Here is a 23539-nt window from a genome sequence, read left to right as displayed (position 1 = left end):
TGAAGGTTTTTAGAGACATAGGCAAATCTTTTTAACAAAACAAAAAAAAAAAAAAAATACCACCATGTATGTGGTGCAACCTGGTTTTAAAATCACCATCTGTTCTAAGGCTGGTCTGAGCCTTACCTATGCAGTAGCAGAGAATGATAGACAGCACCACAGCTATGCCAACAGCGATCAGGGCGGTGCATTTCCAGGAGCAGTGTTTAGGTGACTTCTTGAACTTGAAAGCCCCTCTGGACAGGCTGTTTCTAGGCAAGGGACGCGCAGGTGTTGAGTAAACAGTCCCTGTTGCCATTGTGTAACCAGGGGCTGCTGTGCCGAAGAAAGGTGTCGTCCCTGTGCCTGTTTTAAAAAGAAAGTGCCTGTAGACAGAGGAAAAAAAAAAACAAATGGGAGAGAAGGTTACTGTATGCTAAGACCGTTTATTTTGTTATTCAGTGGAAATCTTGACTAATCTTGTGCAATGGTTAATGCCAATTATTTTTCTGGTAATTTCTCAAAGCTAAAAAATTCTAAATTAAATTTTATTAGCCAAAAGAATCACACATCTAATGCCCTTGTCTGTTATCTTCCAGGATGTAATACTCTGTAATAATCTGGCATCCAGTATTACCCTGACATTGGAAAAGGTGACCAAAAAGCACCTCATAAAAACAATCATCTCACTCCTGCCCTTTTACAACAGGGCCTTTGCTAATAGCCCATTATACCTGGGGTAATTAACAGGGTTTAATCAAATGCACTACGGAGTGATCGTCTTATTAACTTTTAAACCCCATGTGAAAAGCTCTTAAGTAAATGAATTAAGCCAAGTTGCCACCCTTGCCACTACTTAGAGATTAATACCCAAATGCCTTCAGGCTTATGGGGACAGCCAAGAAAATTGGACAGACTGACCATTCATTGCAGATGTTATTCTGGTCCATGACTGTAAAATGCAATTGCTTTGACAAAGCCTAGTTAAAATTAATTGCATAAAAACAAAAACAGGCAATAATGACAATGTTCCAATTAGAATCACCCTTCTCAAAGCAATAGATAACTTCAAATGAAATGCTTCAATTCATCACAAGGTAGGCTTTAGTAGCAAATCAAAGGCTTGAGCGTAATTAGAATTTCTTAATAATAATAAAAATAATAATCCAAAAACAAATAAAATTAACTTGTCTTTGTATTTTCTTTTTGTTTTTTTTTAATTATAAACCAAAGTGGGGGAAAATATTATTGTTCAATTTTATTTTATTTATTTATTCTTTTACTTATTTATTTATTTTTTATTTCTTTATTATTCAAAGAGGAGGTTGCTTCGCATGAATACTTCACATGCACTCTTGCACACAACATTACACCTGAAGGTGCCTGCCTGAGCTCTACAACTTTGATGTCTATTCAAGTGGAACACTTTGAGTGAGGTGGCTTAAAAGTGCCACTTAAACTCTAGAAGGTGAGGTCAAGGTGTTTCAAACAACCGCTGAAACCATCAAAACAAATATCTGCATTCTCCAAAAAAGATACAACAGCGAAGAGTTAAAACCACACTTATATCTGCACTATTTTAAACAGAAGAAATAGATGAGACCATGACAGGTTAGTATGCCTCCCTACATCTTCTACTTCCTCTCCTTTAAAACTTTTAAACAAGGCTTAATACAAGATGTGTTTTACGTACTAAATAGATCCCAAGAGCAGAGGTTTCCATGGTAACTGCTAATTCAAATACACTAATAAAGATTAAATGAAAATGAAAAAATACTTAATAATCCCAAAGAGAAATTGCAATGTTGGAGTAGGGTGTTTTTATTTTTTAATACAAACAACAAAATTAATCAGAAGAAGATAGTGCCTTGTTCCAGAAGGCAGAAAAGGTCTCTGTTAACTTTCTGTCTTGCATTACACTTGACAAAGGCTCACACACATGCTGTTGTTTCTTCACTGTGTTGTGTAGAGGATGCAATGAATCCGTTGTTAATAAACCGATAAACTACTGTTTGCTCATAAATTATTTGTGCAGCATCTGTGAAGTGTCTATGTAAGTTTAGTAAAGGCTGTGATTCTATGTTAAGGGGTTTGAAGACGGCAAATTGAGCGGAAAATCTGAAGCTGAGCACTTGTAGATTGAAAATCCAACACTTCCTAATAGGAAATTTGCTGGTTTTATGATGGGTAACCTGTTTTGGGGGAAACTGTGAATGCAGCTAAAATTTTTTATTTATTTTTCACCATCAAAATCTGCTTCCTGCTATGCTGAAGAAAATAATATATTAACAGACAACTGTTTTTGCAGATGCAAACTGAGAGAAAAACATAAAATTTACCATAAATTATTGCTCATATTTCCATGCTGCTGCTGATATTTCAGATGCTCAGAGTCTCCTGTGAGGATATCTCTGAGGTAAAACCTCTTCTGATCAATTCTCGGCTAAAAGAACAAATGTCAGATTTGGATCGGTCTAGCTCCTTAATGCCCCGACTGACACCTGCTGCCATGATCAGACAGGGATTCCATTTAAAGGTCACGATACCTTGCTGTTGGAGTGACAATGCACCAGACATGTGAAAAAAAAAACATGGAAAAGTTCACATTCCTGAGGCTGGAACAATGTGTACTGTAGTTGCAGAAATAAGACTGGGTAATATGCAGGTGGGTGTGAATTGAGGTCAAAACTTGCACAATGTTGAAGACGGCAGACGTGTAGTCAGACACACAGGCAAATAGACACCGCTATCTGGGAGTTAACAGCAAGTGGATGCAATCTGATGAGGTAGACAGAAAGGGATGTGGATGCCAGCAGAGGAGTTATGTACTCTATTTGAGGAAGGTGAATACCCATTGCAGGTTGGGGAGATTATCTGGAAACTGCGTTGCCTGTAAACAAATGCAGGGAAATCTTTGTGGACTTTTATTTAAGCAATGCTATGAATATATTACCTTTTCATGGCCTTGAAGTCAAAAAACCCCAAACCTAAAACACCATGAGCAAATTTGTAGTGCAATACTGTCGTGCTACACATGTTGCACTGAAAACAGAGCAGGTATTAAGTTGATGTCTTTTAGGCAAATAAGTGAAAAATGGCACGTAAAAAAATGGGCCTTTTTTCTATTACTGCCTGAGCAACACGTGTGCATACAAACTTGCCAGGAATATTACATGTTGGAAGTGGCTGGAAAATGTAAAATCTGGTATCGTCCAGTATGTGTTTTAACATTTTTCACCGGGGTAGGGTAAAGCTGAAATTGTCTGTGTACCAGCATCTCTGTAACAAATCCCTACCATGGACATTTATTGCGCTTTGCATTTAGAGTCATTTTAAGTGCATTTTTAGTGCTAATGGTTTTAATGTTACCAGCCCACCCCTATTTTTTCTTATAAAGAGCAGACTAAAGGAGTCTAAAGATGAAATGCTGTTGGACATGATTAACAAACAGCAGACCAGTGTAAATGTCTGCTGCTATAGACACTTGATGATCGGCTGTAATTGATTACAGCCAGTGTGCACATTACTATGCTAATCCAGCCAGTGGTGTGTTGGGAGTGTGAGAAAGGGAGACAGAAAAGAGACAATCAAGAGCGTGTGAGAGTGATCGAGAGCAAATGAATGCCTGTGTGTTGGTGAGATTGCAGCGTGTTGATGTGCACGCTTGTCTGTCCCATTGAGGAGTCTGTAACACAAAAGCAGCCTGGTCTTCTCTGCTCTCACAACATTGCTTGTCATCATGATGACATTTGAAAACATGCTCACAGAGGACAAAGGACTAAACAGTGAGTGGGTGGATGTGGGCTAATGCTCCAGCTGTAGGGGTGAGAAAACACACAAGAAACAATGAGATTTGAAAGCCTCCGAATATTTAATCTGCCTATTAGCCGCAGTTCTGTGTTAGCGTTAGCATTTCAAGGTGAGAGTTGGGATAATCAGGCTGCTTTGAATATGGAATGAAAAAATGGGAAGAAAAAGAAACAGATGTGGCTTGACATTGCAGTGACTTGTTTTCACACTTGCTGCACTGCCATTGTGATCGCCCCATCAGAGCACCACCTGCCCCGTCAGCAGGGGGTCTGCTAGCAGGTGCTATTCTGGTGCAGCTAGCTTGGCACCATATGAATGTGTTTCAGTGTCATCCCGCCCAAAGAAATCAGCATGGTGCCATCTTGAGTCGCTCCTACAGAGTGCTCTGATTGTTTGCACGTGGGGTTTATCGTATTTAACGAGTTTGATTATATTTGACAGAAGAAGAGCTTAGCTCTTTTGTACATATTATGCAATGATCTTAGGATTGTAGCTCTGAGACAATGAAAGTAGCATAATCCTGATAGACAATTGAGGTGCACATGTTTCACTGCAAGCTGGTTAAAACCGTAACATATAATAACTTTTCCCATTGCATCAGTTTTTCAATAAAACATTTATATCTGCAGGGGGGGAAAAAAAAACATCTGGAAAAGATGCGTGGTGTGTTGCCATCAGCGGCAACAGTTTACACACCAACATAAAAGGAAAATATTGCAGAAGTCTAAAATCATCACCAAAATGTGTGCTTGGCACTAAAGATGTTGGCAAAACAAATAAGGAAAAGGGAAACACATGAGAAAAAGAGAAAAAATACATCTTGAGGATTACTACTTTGTCTACACCACCATCCGTTTTGGCAGGTAACCAGCAAACACTGCAAGCTCTGCTCTGTTCCAAAAGGCTAGTTGGCTGGTCTCTCACACATGACTAATCAGTCCTGGTGCAATCATGGCGCAGTGGCTGGAACACACACTCACACACACTAAAAAAGTTCAATCCCTCCACCCCTCAGATGTGGAGCGTGACCAACTCATGATTTACATGTGCACACAACACAAACATCTCCACACATACAGTATATACACACACATACGTGGCCAAAATCCTACTTGAATTACTGCTCCCATTCTTTCTCACCCTTGAGAACAATTCTAGCACATTTTCTATCAGGAAAATGAACTGTCTGTGGGACACTGTGGTGCGTGATGATTTTAGAGCTGAGACATAATTTCATTTCACCGAAGGACTCCCTTGACACATGAATCCAATGAGGATTGACAGCACATTTATAACAGCAAAATGTAGCAAGGAAGGCCTTGAAAAGACTGGTTCTGAAATTTCAAAATGAGTACTGTTTTTGAATTTTATTGAATCTAAGTGCAGAAAATGTTGAAGTGGGCACAAAAGGACATTCAAATACGAGAACAGATGCATGTCTTACTTTATTCACTGGAGAACATACACTATAGAGCTCATATATCTACCATAAAGGAATCAAAAATACAAGATTCCCTCCCATTGGTATAACCTATTTTAAACAAAGGATTAAGTACTGTTCAAGAATAATTACCCCATATGTGCACTGGTCTCACAAGGGAGAGACATGGCACATCATTATACAATAGAATTCAATGGAATATTTCTAATTGAAAATATCAAACACACACACACGCACGCACAAAAAAAAACTATTTCAGTGAAGCCAAGTGGTGAATAAGTAAAACCTGTGGGGTTTATTAAAAGTACCTCACACTTTTCACACAGGAATGTCTTCTTAACGCTTGAGAAAAGCAATGGTTGGCAAGCAGAATCATGGTTCTGAAGCCAGCTAATTGAGCCCCTTATACTAAGTGGTCAGCATGAAGCAGAACAAGAGCTCAAGTACAATAATTTCAAAGAAGTAAAAAGTTCATATTTGGATTTATTCTTTTCCAACAAATTACAGCTGAGCCCAAACTGAAACAGGTCCATTTTAGCTTCATTTGACTTTTTGTAGAGACTTTTTTTTGTGTGTGTGTGTGTGTGTGTGTTAAGAGCAGATGAAATGAAATCAAACAGCTTTAACAAAATTATCACAGTGGGATCAGCAGACTTTATTCAGTCACCATATGACAGTGATCAGTAGTTACAGACCGCAGCAATTCACTAAAAGCTAGTTGGTACAGAGTCAAATTAGCACACTCGTGCTTTGAAGACCAACTCTTCCATGGGAGGTTACACACACATATTTCATGTCTGCTAATTGCTGTTAAAGTAGTTAAAGCCGTCAAATGAGTACTTTATTTCCGTAGAGGTCGTCATATTACAGGGCATATAGTAAGCAAGATCGTAACATTGTGAGTTATTCTGAGATTTTTATTTTTTTTTTTACATATTTTAATCAAATGCCTTGTACTGAATAATTTACCACCTGCACATATGACCACGTCCACTGTGCTGCATGACAAATAAAGTCCATGTCACTGTTGAGGACCCAAATGAGATTCACATCCCCATGGTACCTGAGGCTATCTCCATCCCACATATGCTGTGCCTGGACTGTGCCACCCCCAAAACCCCCTGAGGGGATCCTAATGAATACATTCTTGAGCTTCTGTTTACATTTCCCAACCCAGTGGTTCTTGACATCTGTAATTATGTTCTGAACCGGGTCTTCCCTTTTGGCCCTGCTCTTCCCACCCACTGACAAGCACTTGATTTAGAGTCCACTGTGGTGATGGTGATTTATGCCTTGGCTGATGATAGGTGTGTACATATTGTTTTGTCGATATGGCTAAGACAGCTCAAGGTCACTGCACGGTTAGTATTCAATCACTGCTTCTTCTTGCGAAAGTGAAATTGTCACCACATATCCAGGCTGATTCAGATCAGTCGAGAGGTTGTTTCTTCATACTACTACACCCAAAATTTGAAGTTTATATTCATCCAGCCCTCAGAGAGGGTACAACGTGCCAGGGAAATGTCAGACTGGAATACAGTTATCTACTTGAGGCCACTCCTGAGTCAGAGTGAGATGTACCGTGCTTCATTAGCCAAGATATTTTGAGCTTGCTGATTAAGAAAGATGTAACTGATATTGCAGGAACAAAATTTGGCTGGGACTCTATGACTAAGTCATATCTTGCACAGCAAAATTTTGATGTAACACGAAATCCGCTTACCAAGTTTCTTGTTAAGTTATGGCCTTTTTGATTTTAACTGCCAAGCTCTCTGATATTCACACACTTTACTCTAATCACAAAGTCTCCTTCTCGCCACGGGCTTGTCTTATGTGTAGTAATCAGCCTTTAAGTGTAGGTGATTACAAAAAGCAGAAAAATCAGGGAACATTGTGGTCATTAATCAAACTCAGCAGGAGCCACATTATGTCATGCCCAATTTGTGGTGTAATAGTTTAACCTGATGAGAGGTGGTCCTTAAAATTGGCTTAAAAATAAGCCATCTTTAAATATTTTAAATCCCAGAGTGAATTATCATTTTATTACCCCCTCCTGTTTGGAGGAGTGACACTAAAACATTAATAAAATCATCAGCTAGAAAGAAAAGTGTTATTCTTTTCAACTCCCACTGTGTTCCACAGCCGAGTTACTGGAAGCGTCCACCCTTTTTTTTTAATGATTTCTCTTTTTTTCTGCCTATTTGGCATATCCAAAAGAACTGGAAGCCAAAATGCATGGATAATATTTCATTTGAAAGATACTGTAGCATTGTCTCTTGTAGTTGCCATGGAGCTCAAACACAACCCAATTTATGGGTATCTCACATCAGCTTAAAGATGGTTGTTGAATATAAATAATTGGTCAAATACAAATATAAATCTCCACTTACTTTTCTCAGATCTCTGTGTGTACCCTGATGAGAGCCTCCTGGTGGTTTCTGTGTCACCAAAAATGTTCCCAAAAGCTCAAATGCTGCCAACGTTTTTTTATTTAGAACTGTGACAGTGGAATAAATGCAGCCAGTACTTTGATGACTAAACCTTTAACTATCATGTCAAACATTGCTGGTCATCAGTTTTGCCTGCAAGATGTTCTTTTTAACTGCTGATTACACTGCCTACATTCTGGCGCTTAAAAGGATAAATTGCTACTCATTGAAATGTCTTGGTTCATATGCAGCTAAGTGAGCATGCATAACACTTTTGGAAAATGATTCATGCTAGAAGCATGAATGAGCAAGTTGGTGATAACAGTCGTGAACAAATGCTGCATTTCAAACAACACACTACAGGAAACAAGACAAAATGGAGCCGATGTCAAAGGACGTTTTATCTTTAGTTGAAGTCGTCGGATAGAAGTCTGAAAGGATTCAAATTTGGGCTTGTTGTCTTCATAAAATGAGCTGAATGGCAGATTCATGGAGAGTTCAGATGATCCAACCATGTGAAACATCTCCAGATTGACAATAGTTTAAATATTTATATCTTGAGGAGTGGCAGCTCGTCCCTCTGAAGTAGGTTAATTGGGTCACTGGTGACCTTATAGTTGAAAAGAGGTTAAAAGGCTCCTGAAAATAAGCTATAAATCTATAAATATTTTAAATCCTCAAGTGAATTATCATTTTATTACCCCCTCATATTTGGAAGAGTGACAGTAAAACATTAATAAAATCATCAGTTCCACAGAATTAGTGGTGCGTTTTATTTATTTATTTATTCATCAATTTTCTCATGCTTTCCTTCACTCAAGTTGGTCAAAAGCAACATTTTTGTGTACAGGAAGAATGAAACCATGACCCATCAAGAATTCCCCATCCTCAGCATCCTTCCTTCCATACAGAACTTACCTAGAGGTCTGTGTGGATCATTGAAATAATCTGAGTTGTACTGGAGTCACAAAATATAAAGGTTATAATTCATATTTGCACAAGACAGACTAAAAAAGTACTAATTTACTCACAACCCAGTGAGTCAAATTGTTCATTTATCTCAATCTGCTTTCTGATTCAGTAAATGTGGCATCTGGACCTGGATTTTCCTGACTTACATATATTATATCCACATATATGTTCCAACTCACCTGCTCTCCAGGGCCACATTGCTGCCCAGGACCCAGCTGTCCTGCAGCTGGACGCATTCCGCCGTACTCTGCAAGTCAGCCGCCAGGCCGGCTGTGGGTGGGGGACTCGGGCTCCTTTGATTGGCCAGTGAGCTGCGGCTCAGGGATGTGATGGACGGGTGCTGCTTGTGTGGGGGCGGGGCCGGTGGGAGAGGAGGTGGGACCTGCTGACTAGACAGATGGTCACCTGGAGAGGAACAGGAAGAGAGACACCAGAATATTAGCTGAAGTAATACTAATGATGCCTAAATCTGAAATGAAAAAAAGAGAAAAGTTATTTGTTTTGCTAATTAAAATTCCACCTATAGTCTAGAAACAAGACTGAGGAAACAGCAGATGGGTAAGACATGCAGCTGCCTTATATGCAAGAAATGACTGCATGTAGCCACTTAAGAGACCCAGAAAAGTAAATACAACCAAAAGCAAGACATTAAAATGAGATGCAACCACTGCAAAAAAAGGGGGAATAGTATTCCCTTTTATGGCTATACACATAATAATTGTCACAAAACACCACACGGTTGACAGTTGGGTTCTCTTAAACAGAAGGTCACTTAAAGAGGCAGCTGTTCTTTTATGGGCGCTTAACGCAATGTTTCATGTTTGATTACAGCCAGAGAACACTCTCAAATAACTAATGACCAGAACATCCATTAGAGCTCTGAGAGAACAGGTTTTCCAATTTCACACAAAGCTGTGTAATTGGCCCCCAGAATGGCATGTGGTGATTATCTATCCATCTTCCCTGTTTAAAAGGTAAAAACCCACAGTGCTGACAATTCTGATTTGCTCCAATGAGCTCCAAATGGGTATCATCTTTCTTGCCTTATAGAGGCTCGGAAAATATTGAGAAAGCTAGGACCTGTGTTCGTCAGAACGTTCTGTTGTTTTTGCACTGACAGCACACATTTTTATAAAGCCTTAGAGGGATTCATATTTAAAGCATTTATATACACACTGGAGGGCAATGCATGATTTAACCTTTGCTGACCAAAATCTGCTCTATGCACACAACACAGCTCGCTGAAAGGACACAAGCCAATGTTTTGAATAGGATCCATTAACAACCATGCAGTTTGGGTCCTTGTGCGTGTTGCTTCCACTTTTCAGTGTGCCCTTCTATGCATAAAACGAGCTGTTCAATGCAGGCAAATGAGCCGTTTGGTTCCACACTGCTCGGAGGAAACATGACTGCCATTCAGAGCAAGGTAATCATTTTCACTGCTTTGTGGTAAAAACCTTCAGGCTACTGTACATGAAGCCTATTAGTACGTCTGAAAACTTTCCTATTATGTTAAATGTAGGAATGCATGAAAAATTTTCTATAAGGAATTCTGTAATATGAATCATTATTAAGAATAAATCTGCTGTGAGTATTGCACAAGGATACTGATCTTCGTGATAAAGCTGCATGGATATATGCATGGATATATCTATATATATAGATATATATATATATATCTATATATATAAAATACATTTTACAGGTCCTGTTTCATCTGCTAACAGACAAATGGACAGGTGGGTACAGAGCAAATAGGCAAAATCAAGACTAACAAGAATTCACAGTGCTAGTGCAGAAGGCCAATCTAGGATTAATTACTTCCTGACTGCAATTACACACCAACAGCATGTAGCCATAAAGTCCATAAAAGCAAAATCATCACATGCAGATGAAGGTTGTTTTTTTTTTCTTTTTTGTGGACTGTGATTAGAGTTTTATCAAACCCAATCAAACATGATCCCCTCATCACCCCACGCCACCATGTTCAAAGCCAGTCCTGATTTCTAAATTAAGCATGAATTACCAGACATCAGTTGCAGGCGCTGGCATTTGAAAAATGTAAGAGTGCCATGACTTAGTGATAACGAATATAAGACATCCACTCATCTCCTGGGCGAAACTGTGAGCCCCGTCAGAAAAGTGCTTAGTAGGCTGATAATAAGACGACTTATCTACCAACGCTGGCTGGTCTCACTTCACCTCTGGGCCGTCTTCCACTGTTAGAGCCTGCAGCATCGATGGGCTTCACTTCATATTCCAGTTGTTGCATTTGCCATATAATCAGCCTGAACTAATGTAACGGCAAGATGTCGATGAATGGGCAGAAGACATGCAGGTAAGGGGATTAAACACGGGCATTTCCTAACATTATAACAAGCAGAATGTTTCTGCTTCTTTGTCTTTTTTTATTTTTTTTTAAAACCAACAAAAAACTGCTGTTTAGTTTTCTGTTTTCTCTCATATTTTTCCACCTATCTATGAGATGGCCATCTCTGAAAACAACCTACTTTCCCATTATGCATTACAAATAAAGATACATGACAGATATTGAACAAATCTGAATCCATTCATCTTTGTGTCTACATATTGATCTCACCATCTTGGTTGCCCTTGTTTAGCTCACTGCTGCCCTGAGAGCTTGAAAATGCAGCACAGGCTAACTTCAGACCCATAAAATATACAGTATGTTGTGCAGGAGTGTTATGGTTGATGGGAATAGTGTGAACCGTTTTTAGTATCATCTAAAAGCCTAACGCAATTGAGATCTTAAAAGGTATGACGGAGTGTAACGTGAAATAAACAGTTTTGGAAGTGAGAGCACATCACCATAAGCTAAAACCTTCCAAAGAAAGGGATCCAGCATGCACTAAATCTAAATGTGTATGCCCAACAATAAAGTAAAGAAGCATAAACCCTCACTTGAAGGAATTAATGCGACTGTATGCACTGCTTTACAATCTGTAACAGGGCTGCTTTGCCACTTTTCATTGATCTGCAACCTAGAAAGATCCAACCTAAAGAAGCGACTGTCTGACATTTGCAAACGTGTACAAACCTCATATCGATTGTTTCATCCCAATACAAATAACTAGACTGGATTTATCACATCACTCTAAACGAGAAGAAACAGTTTTAAGAACTGATACAAAAATGTTTTCCCTCTTGCCCTTCAGCTTACAAATACAATATCATAATGCTCCTTAGATCATCACTTCATCCTCTGAGCTGCAACTGAACACCAAGTTTTGCCCTTTTAAGTGTTAAGATCTGACATCTGACTTTTTGAGGACTTTCAGTGATTAATTATGCAAACACTTTTCTCAGTTCATGGGGTTTTTATCATCGCCTTAATCTTTGTGCAGTCAAGATCACATCTAATTTTTTCAAAAGATACTTCAAAATCTTAAAATCTAAAATTAAAGTCAACATTTTAATTGTATTTTTTTTAATTCAATGCTTCCACACTTCAGTTTCAATTCAGGTCATTTGTTGAGAGGTTTGAGAGTGTGGTGGCCATTTTTTTTAACTGTAGGTCATAACACCATGTATTTTTTCCTTGTACTCAATTTCCCTGCACACGGTAGGTGTCAGTGTGTCTGAGTGATGTGAGGCGCTGTGCTTTCTGGCCTCCAATTTGAGGTGTGGGTTTGAATCCAATTTCTGACAAACAGTTTTACACTCAGGACAGGGTCCCTCTATGATGAAAACCTATAAGTGAGAACCTCAATATGATTCCAGGTAGCTCAAAGGGCAAAATATGGCACAAGCAGTGCTTATTCTCTGTGTACTTCACTGCAAGAGTTGGCGGTTTGAAAACCACCAGGGCAAATTGTAATAAAATATGGGCTTTTGATTTACATTAGCCACTGGAAAGCAAACTGAATGTTTGACTGTGCTTTGAAAAAAGCAAAAAGAAAACAAGATATAAGCTTGAAGAAAGCCTGGCATTGTTTTCTATCAAGACAGAGAGAATTAAGCCGGCCTTTAATGTGCAAACTCTGTGACTACGAAGACAGATGAAACAGCTGTGTGGTTTATGGGGCTTTGCTTTGAAATCAGATCAAGACGGATGCCTCCTTTGCATAATTCCTCAACATCAGCTTGTCATCATCTCCATCAGCAACATGCTTTAAAAAAGGACCTTAGTGATTAATACTGCATGCCTGCACTGAAATGACAGACTCATTCCCATCTTAATGATGCTTGCACAACCTATCAAATGTGGGTTTATGAAGCCTCTGCATTTTTTTATATGAGCACCACCTACAAATTAGTGCTGCTTTAATTTGCTTTAATACTCTGATTTTAGATGTCTGTGATCTTGACGCTGATTTATTATAGTGCATTTATGAGACAAAAGTGTACAAAGCTGCCCTAGTAAACTGACAATGTCCACTAAGAGGATGTGAAAGCATTTTTTTGTTTGTTTTTTTTCTTTGTTTGTTTGTTTTTTTGGGCATGACACAACATAAAATAATTCAGAGTTGTCAATTTCTTGGATTCTAGATTCTAGATACAGGGATGTTTGGGACAATAAGATTTCTCCTTTGAACAGATCTTTTTTTGATGATAGAATTGACAAGCCTTGAATACTGCGCATAATGTTCCAACATGGAGCTGGAACACAATTAAAAGCCGTTTTGCACTCACTAAAGCTTGGCAAGCTCTGTGAAAGTCTTTTCATATTCATTGTGTAAGTACTGCAAAAGGTCTTGTGCCATTTTACTCTCCATTAAGAGACTGATGCAACTGCTAATGGAATTGAAAGGGCATTTGCTTTGACTGGCTTGCCCTTCACCAATAAGAAAATTACTGTATGTGTGCATCACAAGAATTCAATCAAAACATATCACAGAACTTAGAGATATCAGCTTTTTTTTCAATTAAAGCTCATGATATTTATACTTTTACAAAAGAATGCATTAAAAACATGGGGAAAAAATGCAACTTCACTTTGAGAAGTTTGAGTTTCAGAAAACAATCTGGTGAAAAAGAGAGACATCTGTCAACATCCCAGTTGAGTTTTAAATAAAATGAATAATGGCATGATAAAACATGACATTTGGAGCAAGTAGGATGTTTATATATGTCAAATCATTAAATTTATTCTCATTGGTTACTAGATTTGGGTTTTCACCTCATCAAAGACTTGGAACCTTCTTGAAGGCAGTCCCAGTATTATTTAGTTGAAAGAGACAGCAGCTTCTAACTGAGAAGCCCTGAAGGTGGAGGGGGTGCTGTACCTAGTGGAATTTGGGACCATTAGAACAACCTTGCCCTAGGTGCGTTTTGGGGATTGATTCTGCAGAGAGGTTTGGCAACTTGGGGGTTTTGAGAAAAAAGTAAAAGAAAAAAAAGTTGCTGCGTGAATTCCATCATATTTCCTGCCAAAGAAGAATCCTCACTGCTCTCGCAGCCCTGCCCACTCTTCTTCTGACTTTTTGTCTGATCAAAGACAGACATTTCTTTTAAGTTATTTCTGAGCTGAGGAATCAGGATGTATCCAACATTTCACGAATTACATAATCATTGCATTACATAAAGGGACATTTCATTTAACCGTACATCATGTCATCCTACACACCCATAAAGGAATTCATTGAAGCAAATTCCTGACTGCTAATAATTTAAAATTTATGATTTGTAAAGATATCTGGAAAGCTGAAGCTGCACTGTGAATATAAGCCACTTCACGTCACTGTTTGTCCACCCCCTCCAACCAGATATTGCTACAGATGGCAGATCATCATACAGATGATGACTGCTTAGCAGTTCTTTCTGTCAGCTCTCCGATTACATAGCAATTACACTCCATCTCAAAAGCCGCTTTGACAATTAGACTTCTGACAAAACACTTAGTTGTATTTATTCATGCATGGACAGCTTTGGCTTTCTTGTTTATCTAGATCACATTCACATTAAGATAAAATGCTAAAGGTTCTAGCTTTGGGGCAGGCAGCACAATTTCTGCAGGTAAACAATAGCAACACATGCATCACCGTGTTTTCTCTTGAATTTATATTTCATTCTTTGGTTACAATGTATATGGTGCTTCTGAAACCAGGACCAAATCCAGCACCTTCAGTCCTCCGTGCTGCAACATTTCTCCTCACACACTCACCCACTATCTACCCGCAAACCTTCTGCCACCACAGTTGAACGCTCATTATGTTACCATAGAAAGTGCTGATAGGCAGTAGAAAAGAGAAGCTGAAGAAATTAGGCATAATACAACAGCTTAGTGCATGAACACAAACATAAACACATGAGAAAGATTAGCAGGCTACATGACAACCATGACAGAGAAACATTAGGATTTATTCATCTGCGCAGTGCAGGGACTTAGCCTTAGCTTTGTGTTGCATCGCAGAGTTCGACTGAGCATCTTTCTAGCCATTTTATTCATGAAGAGCATGTTTTGGTTTTGGTGTAAGCAGAATGTGTTAGAGATATGTTAATTAGCTATGTGTTTGGTGTTATTTATGCACATTTTCCAGAAGAGCTTAAGTTTTGCAACAATGCATATAATGAGCAAAATCATGTATTTTTGAGCAATAAAATGTAGAAACTTGATCCAATAAGACTCAAAGCTGTAACTAAGGAAGACAGTATAAAACAAAGAAAAATATTGCATAAATTCCAAATTTAAGAAAAACAAAATTACTAAATTAAACAAATAATATAAACTTATTTGGACATTTAATCAAGTTGTTAAAAGAAAGCTAGATTATCCTCAAAGAAATGGTAATAAACAGAAATGAATGACCCTAAATTGGGAGAAAAGATGTTTTCAGTTGAGTTTTTAAGAACAAGACGGAGGCTGTTTCAGAGTGCTGAAGCTTTAAAGGAAAAGGCAAAATCAGCCCAGGACATAAATCTGGATCTAAAAACAACTCAAATAAAAACAGAACAATAAGTCTGACATATAACCTGGTGTTTACTATTCAGGCATATATATATATATATATATATATATATATATATATATATATATATATATATATATATATATATATATATATATATAGAGAGAGAGAGAGAGAGAGAGAGAGAGAGAGAGAGAGAGAGAGAGAGAGAGAGAGTACAATTTATTAGACTGACAGCTAGTAATGAGGCCAGCGCAGGTGAAATGTGTTCATATTTAAATACACTATTCAAGAGTCTGGTGCAGCATTTTGAAACAGAGGTAGTTGTAATAGTAGAGCATGATCATCTTTATTATTATCGTTTTAAGTTTAACAATAAAAATAAATAATTTGAAGAGGATTATAATTTGTGTGACAGTTCTCTTCAAGTTATTCACTACAACGAACTATTCCCACCTAAATCAAATGACTTGTTTATGTAGAAATACTGATTAGAGCAGCTTAAAGTGCAAACTACATTAGTATCATTGCTACTTCTCAGTACATTAAGAAACTGATGAACCTACTGCTCCAGTCTCATATGAGATAAATTTGCAATCCCACCTTGGAGTCTCCATCGCATCAGTCATGTAAGCCATAAATCCTTAGACTGGTAGTTTGTTTACATATTTTAATGTGCTGTTTTAATAACCATATCAGCACTTCCAATCACAATGAAAATCCCTGGACTACTGTATCGTCCACTCTCATCTTCAAGCAAGATTAAGATGAAAGAAAACTGCAATGCATCAGACAACAAGGAAGCGAGGAGACACTGGAGAGATGTGCTATCACACAAATGTCTCTCTGCTCGACACTTTGCTGTGAATTTGTTGCATGTTTGAACTCAACTGGCCTTGAAGGCAGTCAATAACTCTATCTGAATAACAGTGCTGGCTTGATCTATAGTAGCTGTGATGGTGACCGGTTGAAAGACGGCAGGTTATTATTTATTTAATTATGTTTTATTGTATTTATTTTCTGCTTGGCAATTTATTTTCAACAGCATTGTGTCTCAGAGGGTCAGAACAGCATCATCTAGTTCTACTGAAATGTGAGTCACTTCTCTGACTATACCAGAAGTACTGATCTGCATCAGTAATTGCACAAAAAGTGTTGTCTACATCAGCTTGGGGGTCACAGATATTTAACGTGTATTCTGAGAACTATTCATGTGCCTCCCCTTTCATTTACAGCCCGCTCCCCCAATCACTTGAGAAAATGGTCTGAGGAAAAAAAACAAACCACTTATGGCTGTAGTGGTACAGTTTTTTCCAGTGGTTGTTGTAATTGCATTTCCTGTGCAAATCGCTCAGTTTGTGGGAAAACCAGACAAAGAAAGCACTATCCATCTAAAAATGGGAAAGCCTATCTTTTACTGATTAATTGTTGGCATATTGTTCTCAACTGCATGCACTCCACTTGCAGAGAGGACTAATTTTCACTTCCATTGTGACCAAATGTGAAGGAAAAGGAGATTTACTATGTGTATATCTTTGTCAACAAAATTAATAAAGAAATCAGAGTACAAAGCATAATACTCTCTAGACGCAGATGGCTGTATACTGTGCTAAAACTACAAGCAAAGTTATTCATTTTCATACTATATAGCAATATGTTTCTGTTTTATTAAAACAATTGCTTTCTCACAGATTACAAGAGACTCCAAAAGCAACATTAAATTCAAGTTTAAGCGGCATTTAAAGTGGAAAAAAGCTAAATGTATCATTCAATTTGACAAAAAAATGATCTAAATGATCAATAATCCCCACTCTAGCATGAAAATTAGAATGCTGATCTTGGTTATATGATATAACCTCATATCACTGAAACTAATTATCATGTTCATTAAAGATTCATATGCTTATTTCCTCAATTGAAAATGTTTCTCATTTAATGGGCAACTCAATTCATTATTCACCTGATTTTAGAGCAGAAGTGCAAAATATATATTACACAAATAAGAAAAACAGCCTTTGCTTACACTTGTTGAGCTGGAACCAGCAGGTGATGTATATATCTAGTGCTGCTTTACACCATACACATTAGTTCAGCCATTAATTATTAATGGGGTGTCATCCAAGTGTCTTTATCTAATGATCTTCAGTGAACAAACAATACATGCTGTTCCTTGTGTGGCTCACTTTAACAGACTCGTTACAACATTCCCACATGTGATTCTTTTAGCCAACATTTCTTGCAGTGTCAGACTCCACAGTTAGAGCTACAGCACATAGGCTGGAAATCCCTCTTCTTTCCAAAGAGCTTTCTTGAGGCCAAGGCTATGAATTGATATCCCACTGTTGCATTACTTTTGGCCACAGAGCAGAGCACGGGACAAGAATAATAATGGGGCAAATCATTGGTTTATTCTTATACTGCTCACCAACATGTGCTTTGGAGCGGGGAGGGTTGTGCTGGAGATGTCGATATCCTCAAAAGGCGTGAGTGATGAACTTTAGGTGCACAAGCACATGTTAGGATAGGGAGTCTATACAAGCACAAACTCAAACGCACTTTAAAGCCCACTGAGAAAAGCCTTCCAGCACTGGCAATGTTTTGGAGTTTTCCATCAGAACACCCTCTGCTCCTCTTGGCAAGAAGAAGATGTAACCTGCGTACCCTCTGAGGCTTGGTGCATGCTCAATCAGCAACATGATATGGCCCACGGCTGTGTGCTGAGGTCACTGCTGGAGTCTTGAAGACTGATCATGCATGAGGTAGCAACACAGTGCTTTCTGACTAATGTTCCACGGCTGTGCTGCTTCTACAGCAACTATTCAGCTGCATAGCCTGAGCTCGGACAGAGGAAACTTGGATCTGTCTAAGAGTGGTCGTTGACATGGAAAGTACATGATGTTTGTGTTTTAGATACTGCAACTAAAACTATAAGCATTTGATTTTTTTTTTACTTAATTTTGTTCCTGCTGTAAAGCACAGATACCATTCAGATATGATGATCAATCCACTTTAATTAAGATAACTGTGCTTTTGTGCACCCATCCTTTTAGGCAATGTCTTTTGAGTGCCTCCGCATCACAATTCATTAGTAAAACTGGGCTTTAAAGTTTAATCCGCCATGCAGTCCTTCTTAATTTTTAACCTTATCAACCCTCCTTTTCCGAGCGACTCTCACACACGTCTACACCACGCTAATCAACAATAAAAGTGAAGTCACATGTCCTGTCCTTCAACATCTCTCTAATGTCGCTTTGCTTGACAACAACAGACAGAGCTGCCTGCTTTCCAGTCTTCATTCACCTCAGAAAATACCACCCTAAGCCTCATCTGTCATGTATCGGCTGCAGCCTAACATTTCACTTTGTTTGGCAGACATTGATTTTTACCTCCAAGGTGTTGTCAAGGAGGCATCCAGCTCATACATACCTCCTGTGCTGTTTCTCCAGAGGCCGCTTTTGCAAGAACACACAAACACAAAGAAAAGCTCACAGAAAAGATTGCATTTGAAGGTAGCTGAAATTATCACCAAATTTGTTGAATAAGGAAGCTAGAAGGGGTGAAATGTGTGAGTTATAAGCTAAAGTTGATCAAAAAAGCATTTCTCATAGCCTAATTTTGCTCTGGTAACATAAAAAGTCCTGCCACTGTATAAATACACATAGATTTCAGCTGATTGTTGATGTGTATCGAGGCACATCATTTCTGTATAAGTGAGGACTTATTGCAGTTTCCTTGTGCTTTCCATGCCAACACACTCAGCCAAAATTCTCTCAAGAAACCAGACGTCAAAACATGTGGTCACTAACGGATTTATCCAATCCTCCATCCATATGGTATTTTTTTTGTTTTGTTTTTTTTCCACCAAAGTACAGTCAGATAACAACAATTTATCATCTGCCATCTTGCTACAGTCTCCACCCAACTCCACACACAAACACAGATATTTGCAACCTAGTTGAACGCCACTTTATATTCATTAAGTGTCATGATGTTATAACAAATAGCTGGTTTAGAACAGTAACAGTACATCTTGTTTAGGAATTATTTGGAATGAGAGAGAAATAATCTGTGAGGAAGCCTTAAAGGAAGCATAAAGTTACAGAGAAAAAAGTAGATTTGATGAGGATTTTTATAATTTACAAGAACTTCATGATAATGTTCTTCTGTAGAGATCACTACAGTTCTACTGTTTATATCTTAGTTTTTTAGCTAAACACCAGAGGAATAATTAGTTCAGCCAGCAAATGTGACATGAAATACATCACTGACAATATTGGCTGAGTTTGAGATGTGTTTTTAAGATGTGAGCATGAAAAGATAAATGAAAAAATCAAAACATCAACCAACACAAAAAAAAGACCTAAAGAAGAAAAAAGAACATTTTTGCTTGTTTTAGAAAAGACTTAATACAGGTGTGGGGAAACGGAAATGACTTTGCATCTTGCATCTGACCAATAAAATATTAAAGTAATACTACGGTACATAAGTTTCTTAACTTAAAACTCTGCGCTTCTGACTCATTTTGATGGCACACTGATATTTATTTTGCATATTTTCTGGGGTGCCTTGCAGCGTCCAAGGTCTAAAAAAACCGCACTTCACAACTGTGCGTTCCAGCCCCGAGTGTCACGTTACAGCTGTGCAACTGGATGTCAACGCAATGACAATTTTCAATGCTCACCACAGCTGATTCAGCAGAGAACTGCAAGAGGACATTATTGGAGGAAGGAAAAAGAAAAAGTGACCGAGCATAAAATAAGGCGAAAGAGTTAATAGAAGAGACAGGATGCAAGAAGGATGACAAATTAGCATTCGATAGGATGCAACATAGTCAAGAGCCACTTTGAGTTATATCATTCACCAGCTGTTTCTGGTGGGAGAAAGTAAACAACTGAACAGCATCTACCAAGATATAATTTAATATTAGAGATATTTCCATAAAATAACTTTTAAAGAGAAACTATCTCCATCACTCCTATTTATTTAATTGTTTGTGGTTTTACTTATTGAGGTTTATTTCTGCCATGTACAACTACTTCTTCTACTTAAATAGATCCACATGCAATCTAACCTATACTGCCACCCTAGTAGTAACAATATGCAGCTTAACGTATTTGCTTCAGACAAGTCAGTGGAAACGCATGTGATTTACATTTTTATTTTGCAACTTGTGTAAAGATTGCTTGAAACTTGCTTCACTAGTGAATGGAAACACATCTTCTAATTAAAAGCAACACAGTCTCGACTACTCAGTCCAGAAAGACATGATGGAAAAAGAGAATAGACACATTTATTATATCAGTAAAGCACTGTGTCAAACTGCTTCCCCTGAACAGAATAGCTACTAGTACAAAGCAAGTTATATGTCATCTAGTAGCACCTTAGAATTTGCTTTACTGGTACAAATATTACGAAGAAAAAAAAAAACATCTTTCTTTTTTCACAGGGTTTAATCTCACCTCCATTGTGAAATCATCATTTTGTTGAAAAACGCCCTCATCTAAAACTGCTGCATGAAAGAGAGGAAAAACTCTGGCTAGGTCCTGCTCTGAGCCTATTTACATCTTGCTGAGAGCAAGCATCATAAGGCTGCACTGTTTTTAAAAGCACATGATAAATATCCTGAAAATTTATGAAAATGAAACAGACCGGGGAGAGCAGCTTCATCATTCAGACACACGGCAGACTTGATAACTCTTCCAACAGTTCACTGGCTTATATATTAGAAATCCTCCTGCAAAACGGTCAAAAGTTCAGCTCCTGCAGCAGCTCTTCAAACTGTGCATGTCTCAGAACTGTTACGTGCTCACTTATTGTGAGTCACTCTAGAAGAACATAAAGGAAATGTCTAATGTGCATTTTTTTTCACAGCAGCTAATAGCATGAGCAGCAAAAACTATCATTTAAGGTAATGACTGGAAATGCAATCAATCCTATTTAATGGCTTTGATGAGCATATCGTATACTAATGAACTAGACGGAGAAACTTTTGTCTACAAAATGAAATTGAATTTCCATCCTTGGCTTCTTCATTTTGGTATTAAATCATGTTTTCACTTTTTAAAAAAAAATTTAAACAATAATGTCTTAACAATTTGCCAAAGTGAGCCCAACGTTGATGATATGGAGAGAGAAATATAATAACACCGAGCAGGTCGCGGTGGCATGTCTACAGCATCCATTATGTTCTCTGTGCACATTCTCCATTCAGACACTTCATGACTCCACGTCTTCAGTTTGGTTGCTGTAAACTATCCAATTTGCGTCTTGTGCCACAGCAGGCATCAATTAGCACTTCTCTCACGCCTCTACATCTGAACCGCATCAAATTTGGTTCCGTGCTGCTTGGAACATGATGTGAATTTGTCATGACTCAACTGACAGGAAGGAAATGTTCAAACTCGCTTATGGCTCACCTCGGGCTTTTAAATCAAGACTGAATTTCAGGCATTGTGCTTTTTGAAATAGTATTTATCACTTTTACAGGATTATTATCTGTGAAAATGTACAACACTGTGGAAAAGAAATAAAAGATATTTTGACTTACTGCACCTGCATTTTTAATAACACTACCTGGGTCAAGCAAAGTTCTATTTGAACAATTTCCAGAGAACTGAAATAAAATAATTGCCATTGAATTGCTGTCTTTTGTAAAATAAAAATCTTTCAGAATAGATAGTAAAATTGTCTGACATCACAGATGCCCCAGACAGAGATTCACAAAAAGCCAAGATTTCAGATTTTTTCACTTTTGCTTTGGCATTGAAAAGATGAAATTCATTCTACTATCAACTATCAACCAAAGTAATAAATTTCACTGTTATGACATTTACCTCAAGTGTAAATCACAAAAAAAGTAACAATAAAAAAAAAACTTTTGGTCCAGGTGAAATTTATAACAGATAACAACTAATGTCCTAAAAGTTTTGACATTGAATTTATTGAGGGTGTTAATTGAGGGCTGCTATATCGCTTAATATATGAAGGAAAACTAATAATTACCTTGGAGTTGCTTGAAGAGCAGATAATAACATATGCATGGACATTTTTTATAAAATGAGAGTATCAGTCTGTCATTTGCAAATTCATGAAATGCAATGTCTGTGAATATAAAGTCAATCTAAGATATAGGGATTAAGGATTTAAAATAATTAAATAGGGAAGCCTATTTAATTACTTTAAACAAAAAAATGTTAGGAAAATATAAAAAAAAACACAAAGATCAATTAAACATTTTTAAGTAGCTGAAAATTTGTATCAGGTCACAGAATTTGATGTTATATTGTGTAATTGTATTTTTCAAAAATGTCCGACTTCTGCTGCTAACATGGTGAGATCTCTATTAACTACTGCCAGACAGTTGTTTTAGTTATCTAAATATCTGTATAGTAGGGAGGAAATACTGAATTCAAGCAACCAAGTTGACAGTTTAGGTAGGAAAGAGCTCATTTTTGGAATAGTCTTAGAGTATAAAAAGGAACTTTGTTTTTCAGACATGTTTTTGTTGAGACAGCAGCTTGATGCTGTCATTAATCTGTGCTGGTCGGCCTTTCAACTGCGCACGCAGCAGAACGTGACACGTCTCTGTGGTGGAAGACACTGATCGTCCTTCAGAGTGGGCTTAATCATGTTTGCTTTTCCCCAATTAGATAAGGGAGGTGTGCCATCAACACACAAACTTCCTCCTGTCTTCTCTGATGGACTCGTGCTTTTCCTCCCGCTCACCAAATGGTAGCAGTAGGAGGCAAAGGAAGGTCCACATTCACACTCAGTTGAGTCATTTCACACTGGAATACATCCATCAGAATTAGGATCATAAAAGCCAAGATGAGACTGACAATGGAAACTGAGATGTGAAATCTGTGAGAAAAGGCTGCGGCAGCAGCATATGGCTTTGTGAAAGCTTAAGCTGTCAGTTTATAAAAGGCAGCAGCTGGTTAAGTTTCCTGGCTATGATTTATATTGTACACAAGCACTGTATATCCTTTACTATTGACCAGACTGAACTGAGTAAAGGCATATTGATACAGCAGCAAAAC

General features: G+C 37.9%; 1 protein-coding gene across 5 annotated transcripts in view; it reads right to left on the bottom strand.

Moving 5' to 3' along the window:
- si:dkey-237h12.3 (teneurin-3) overlaps positions 1–23539 on the bottom strand; it is a 150807-nt gene that overhangs the window by 77886 nt on the left and 49382 nt on the right. For all 5 annotated transcript variants that reach the window (XM_041991187.1, XM_041991188.1, XM_041991189.1 and 2 more), the window contains exons 4-5: positions 8811–9036; positions 127–365 (exon numbers count right to left, since the gene is read on the bottom strand). In XM_041991187.1, the coding sequence (XP_041847121.1) occupies positions 127–365; positions 8811–9036 (465 nt within the window). The remainder of the gene's footprint in view (positions 1–126; positions 366–8810; positions 9037–23539) is intronic.

Source organism: Melanotaenia boesemani, chromosome 7 (assembly GCF_017639745.1).
Source record: "Melanotaenia boesemani isolate fMelBoe1 chromosome 7, fMelBoe1.pri, whole genome shotgun sequence".
NCBI classification, from domain to species: Eukaryota; Metazoa; Chordata; class Actinopteri; order Atheriniformes; family Melanotaeniidae; genus Melanotaenia; species Melanotaenia boesemani.
The sequence above is the reverse complement of the archived record's forward strand: the minus strand, read 5'-3'. Positions and strand labels throughout refer to the sequence as shown.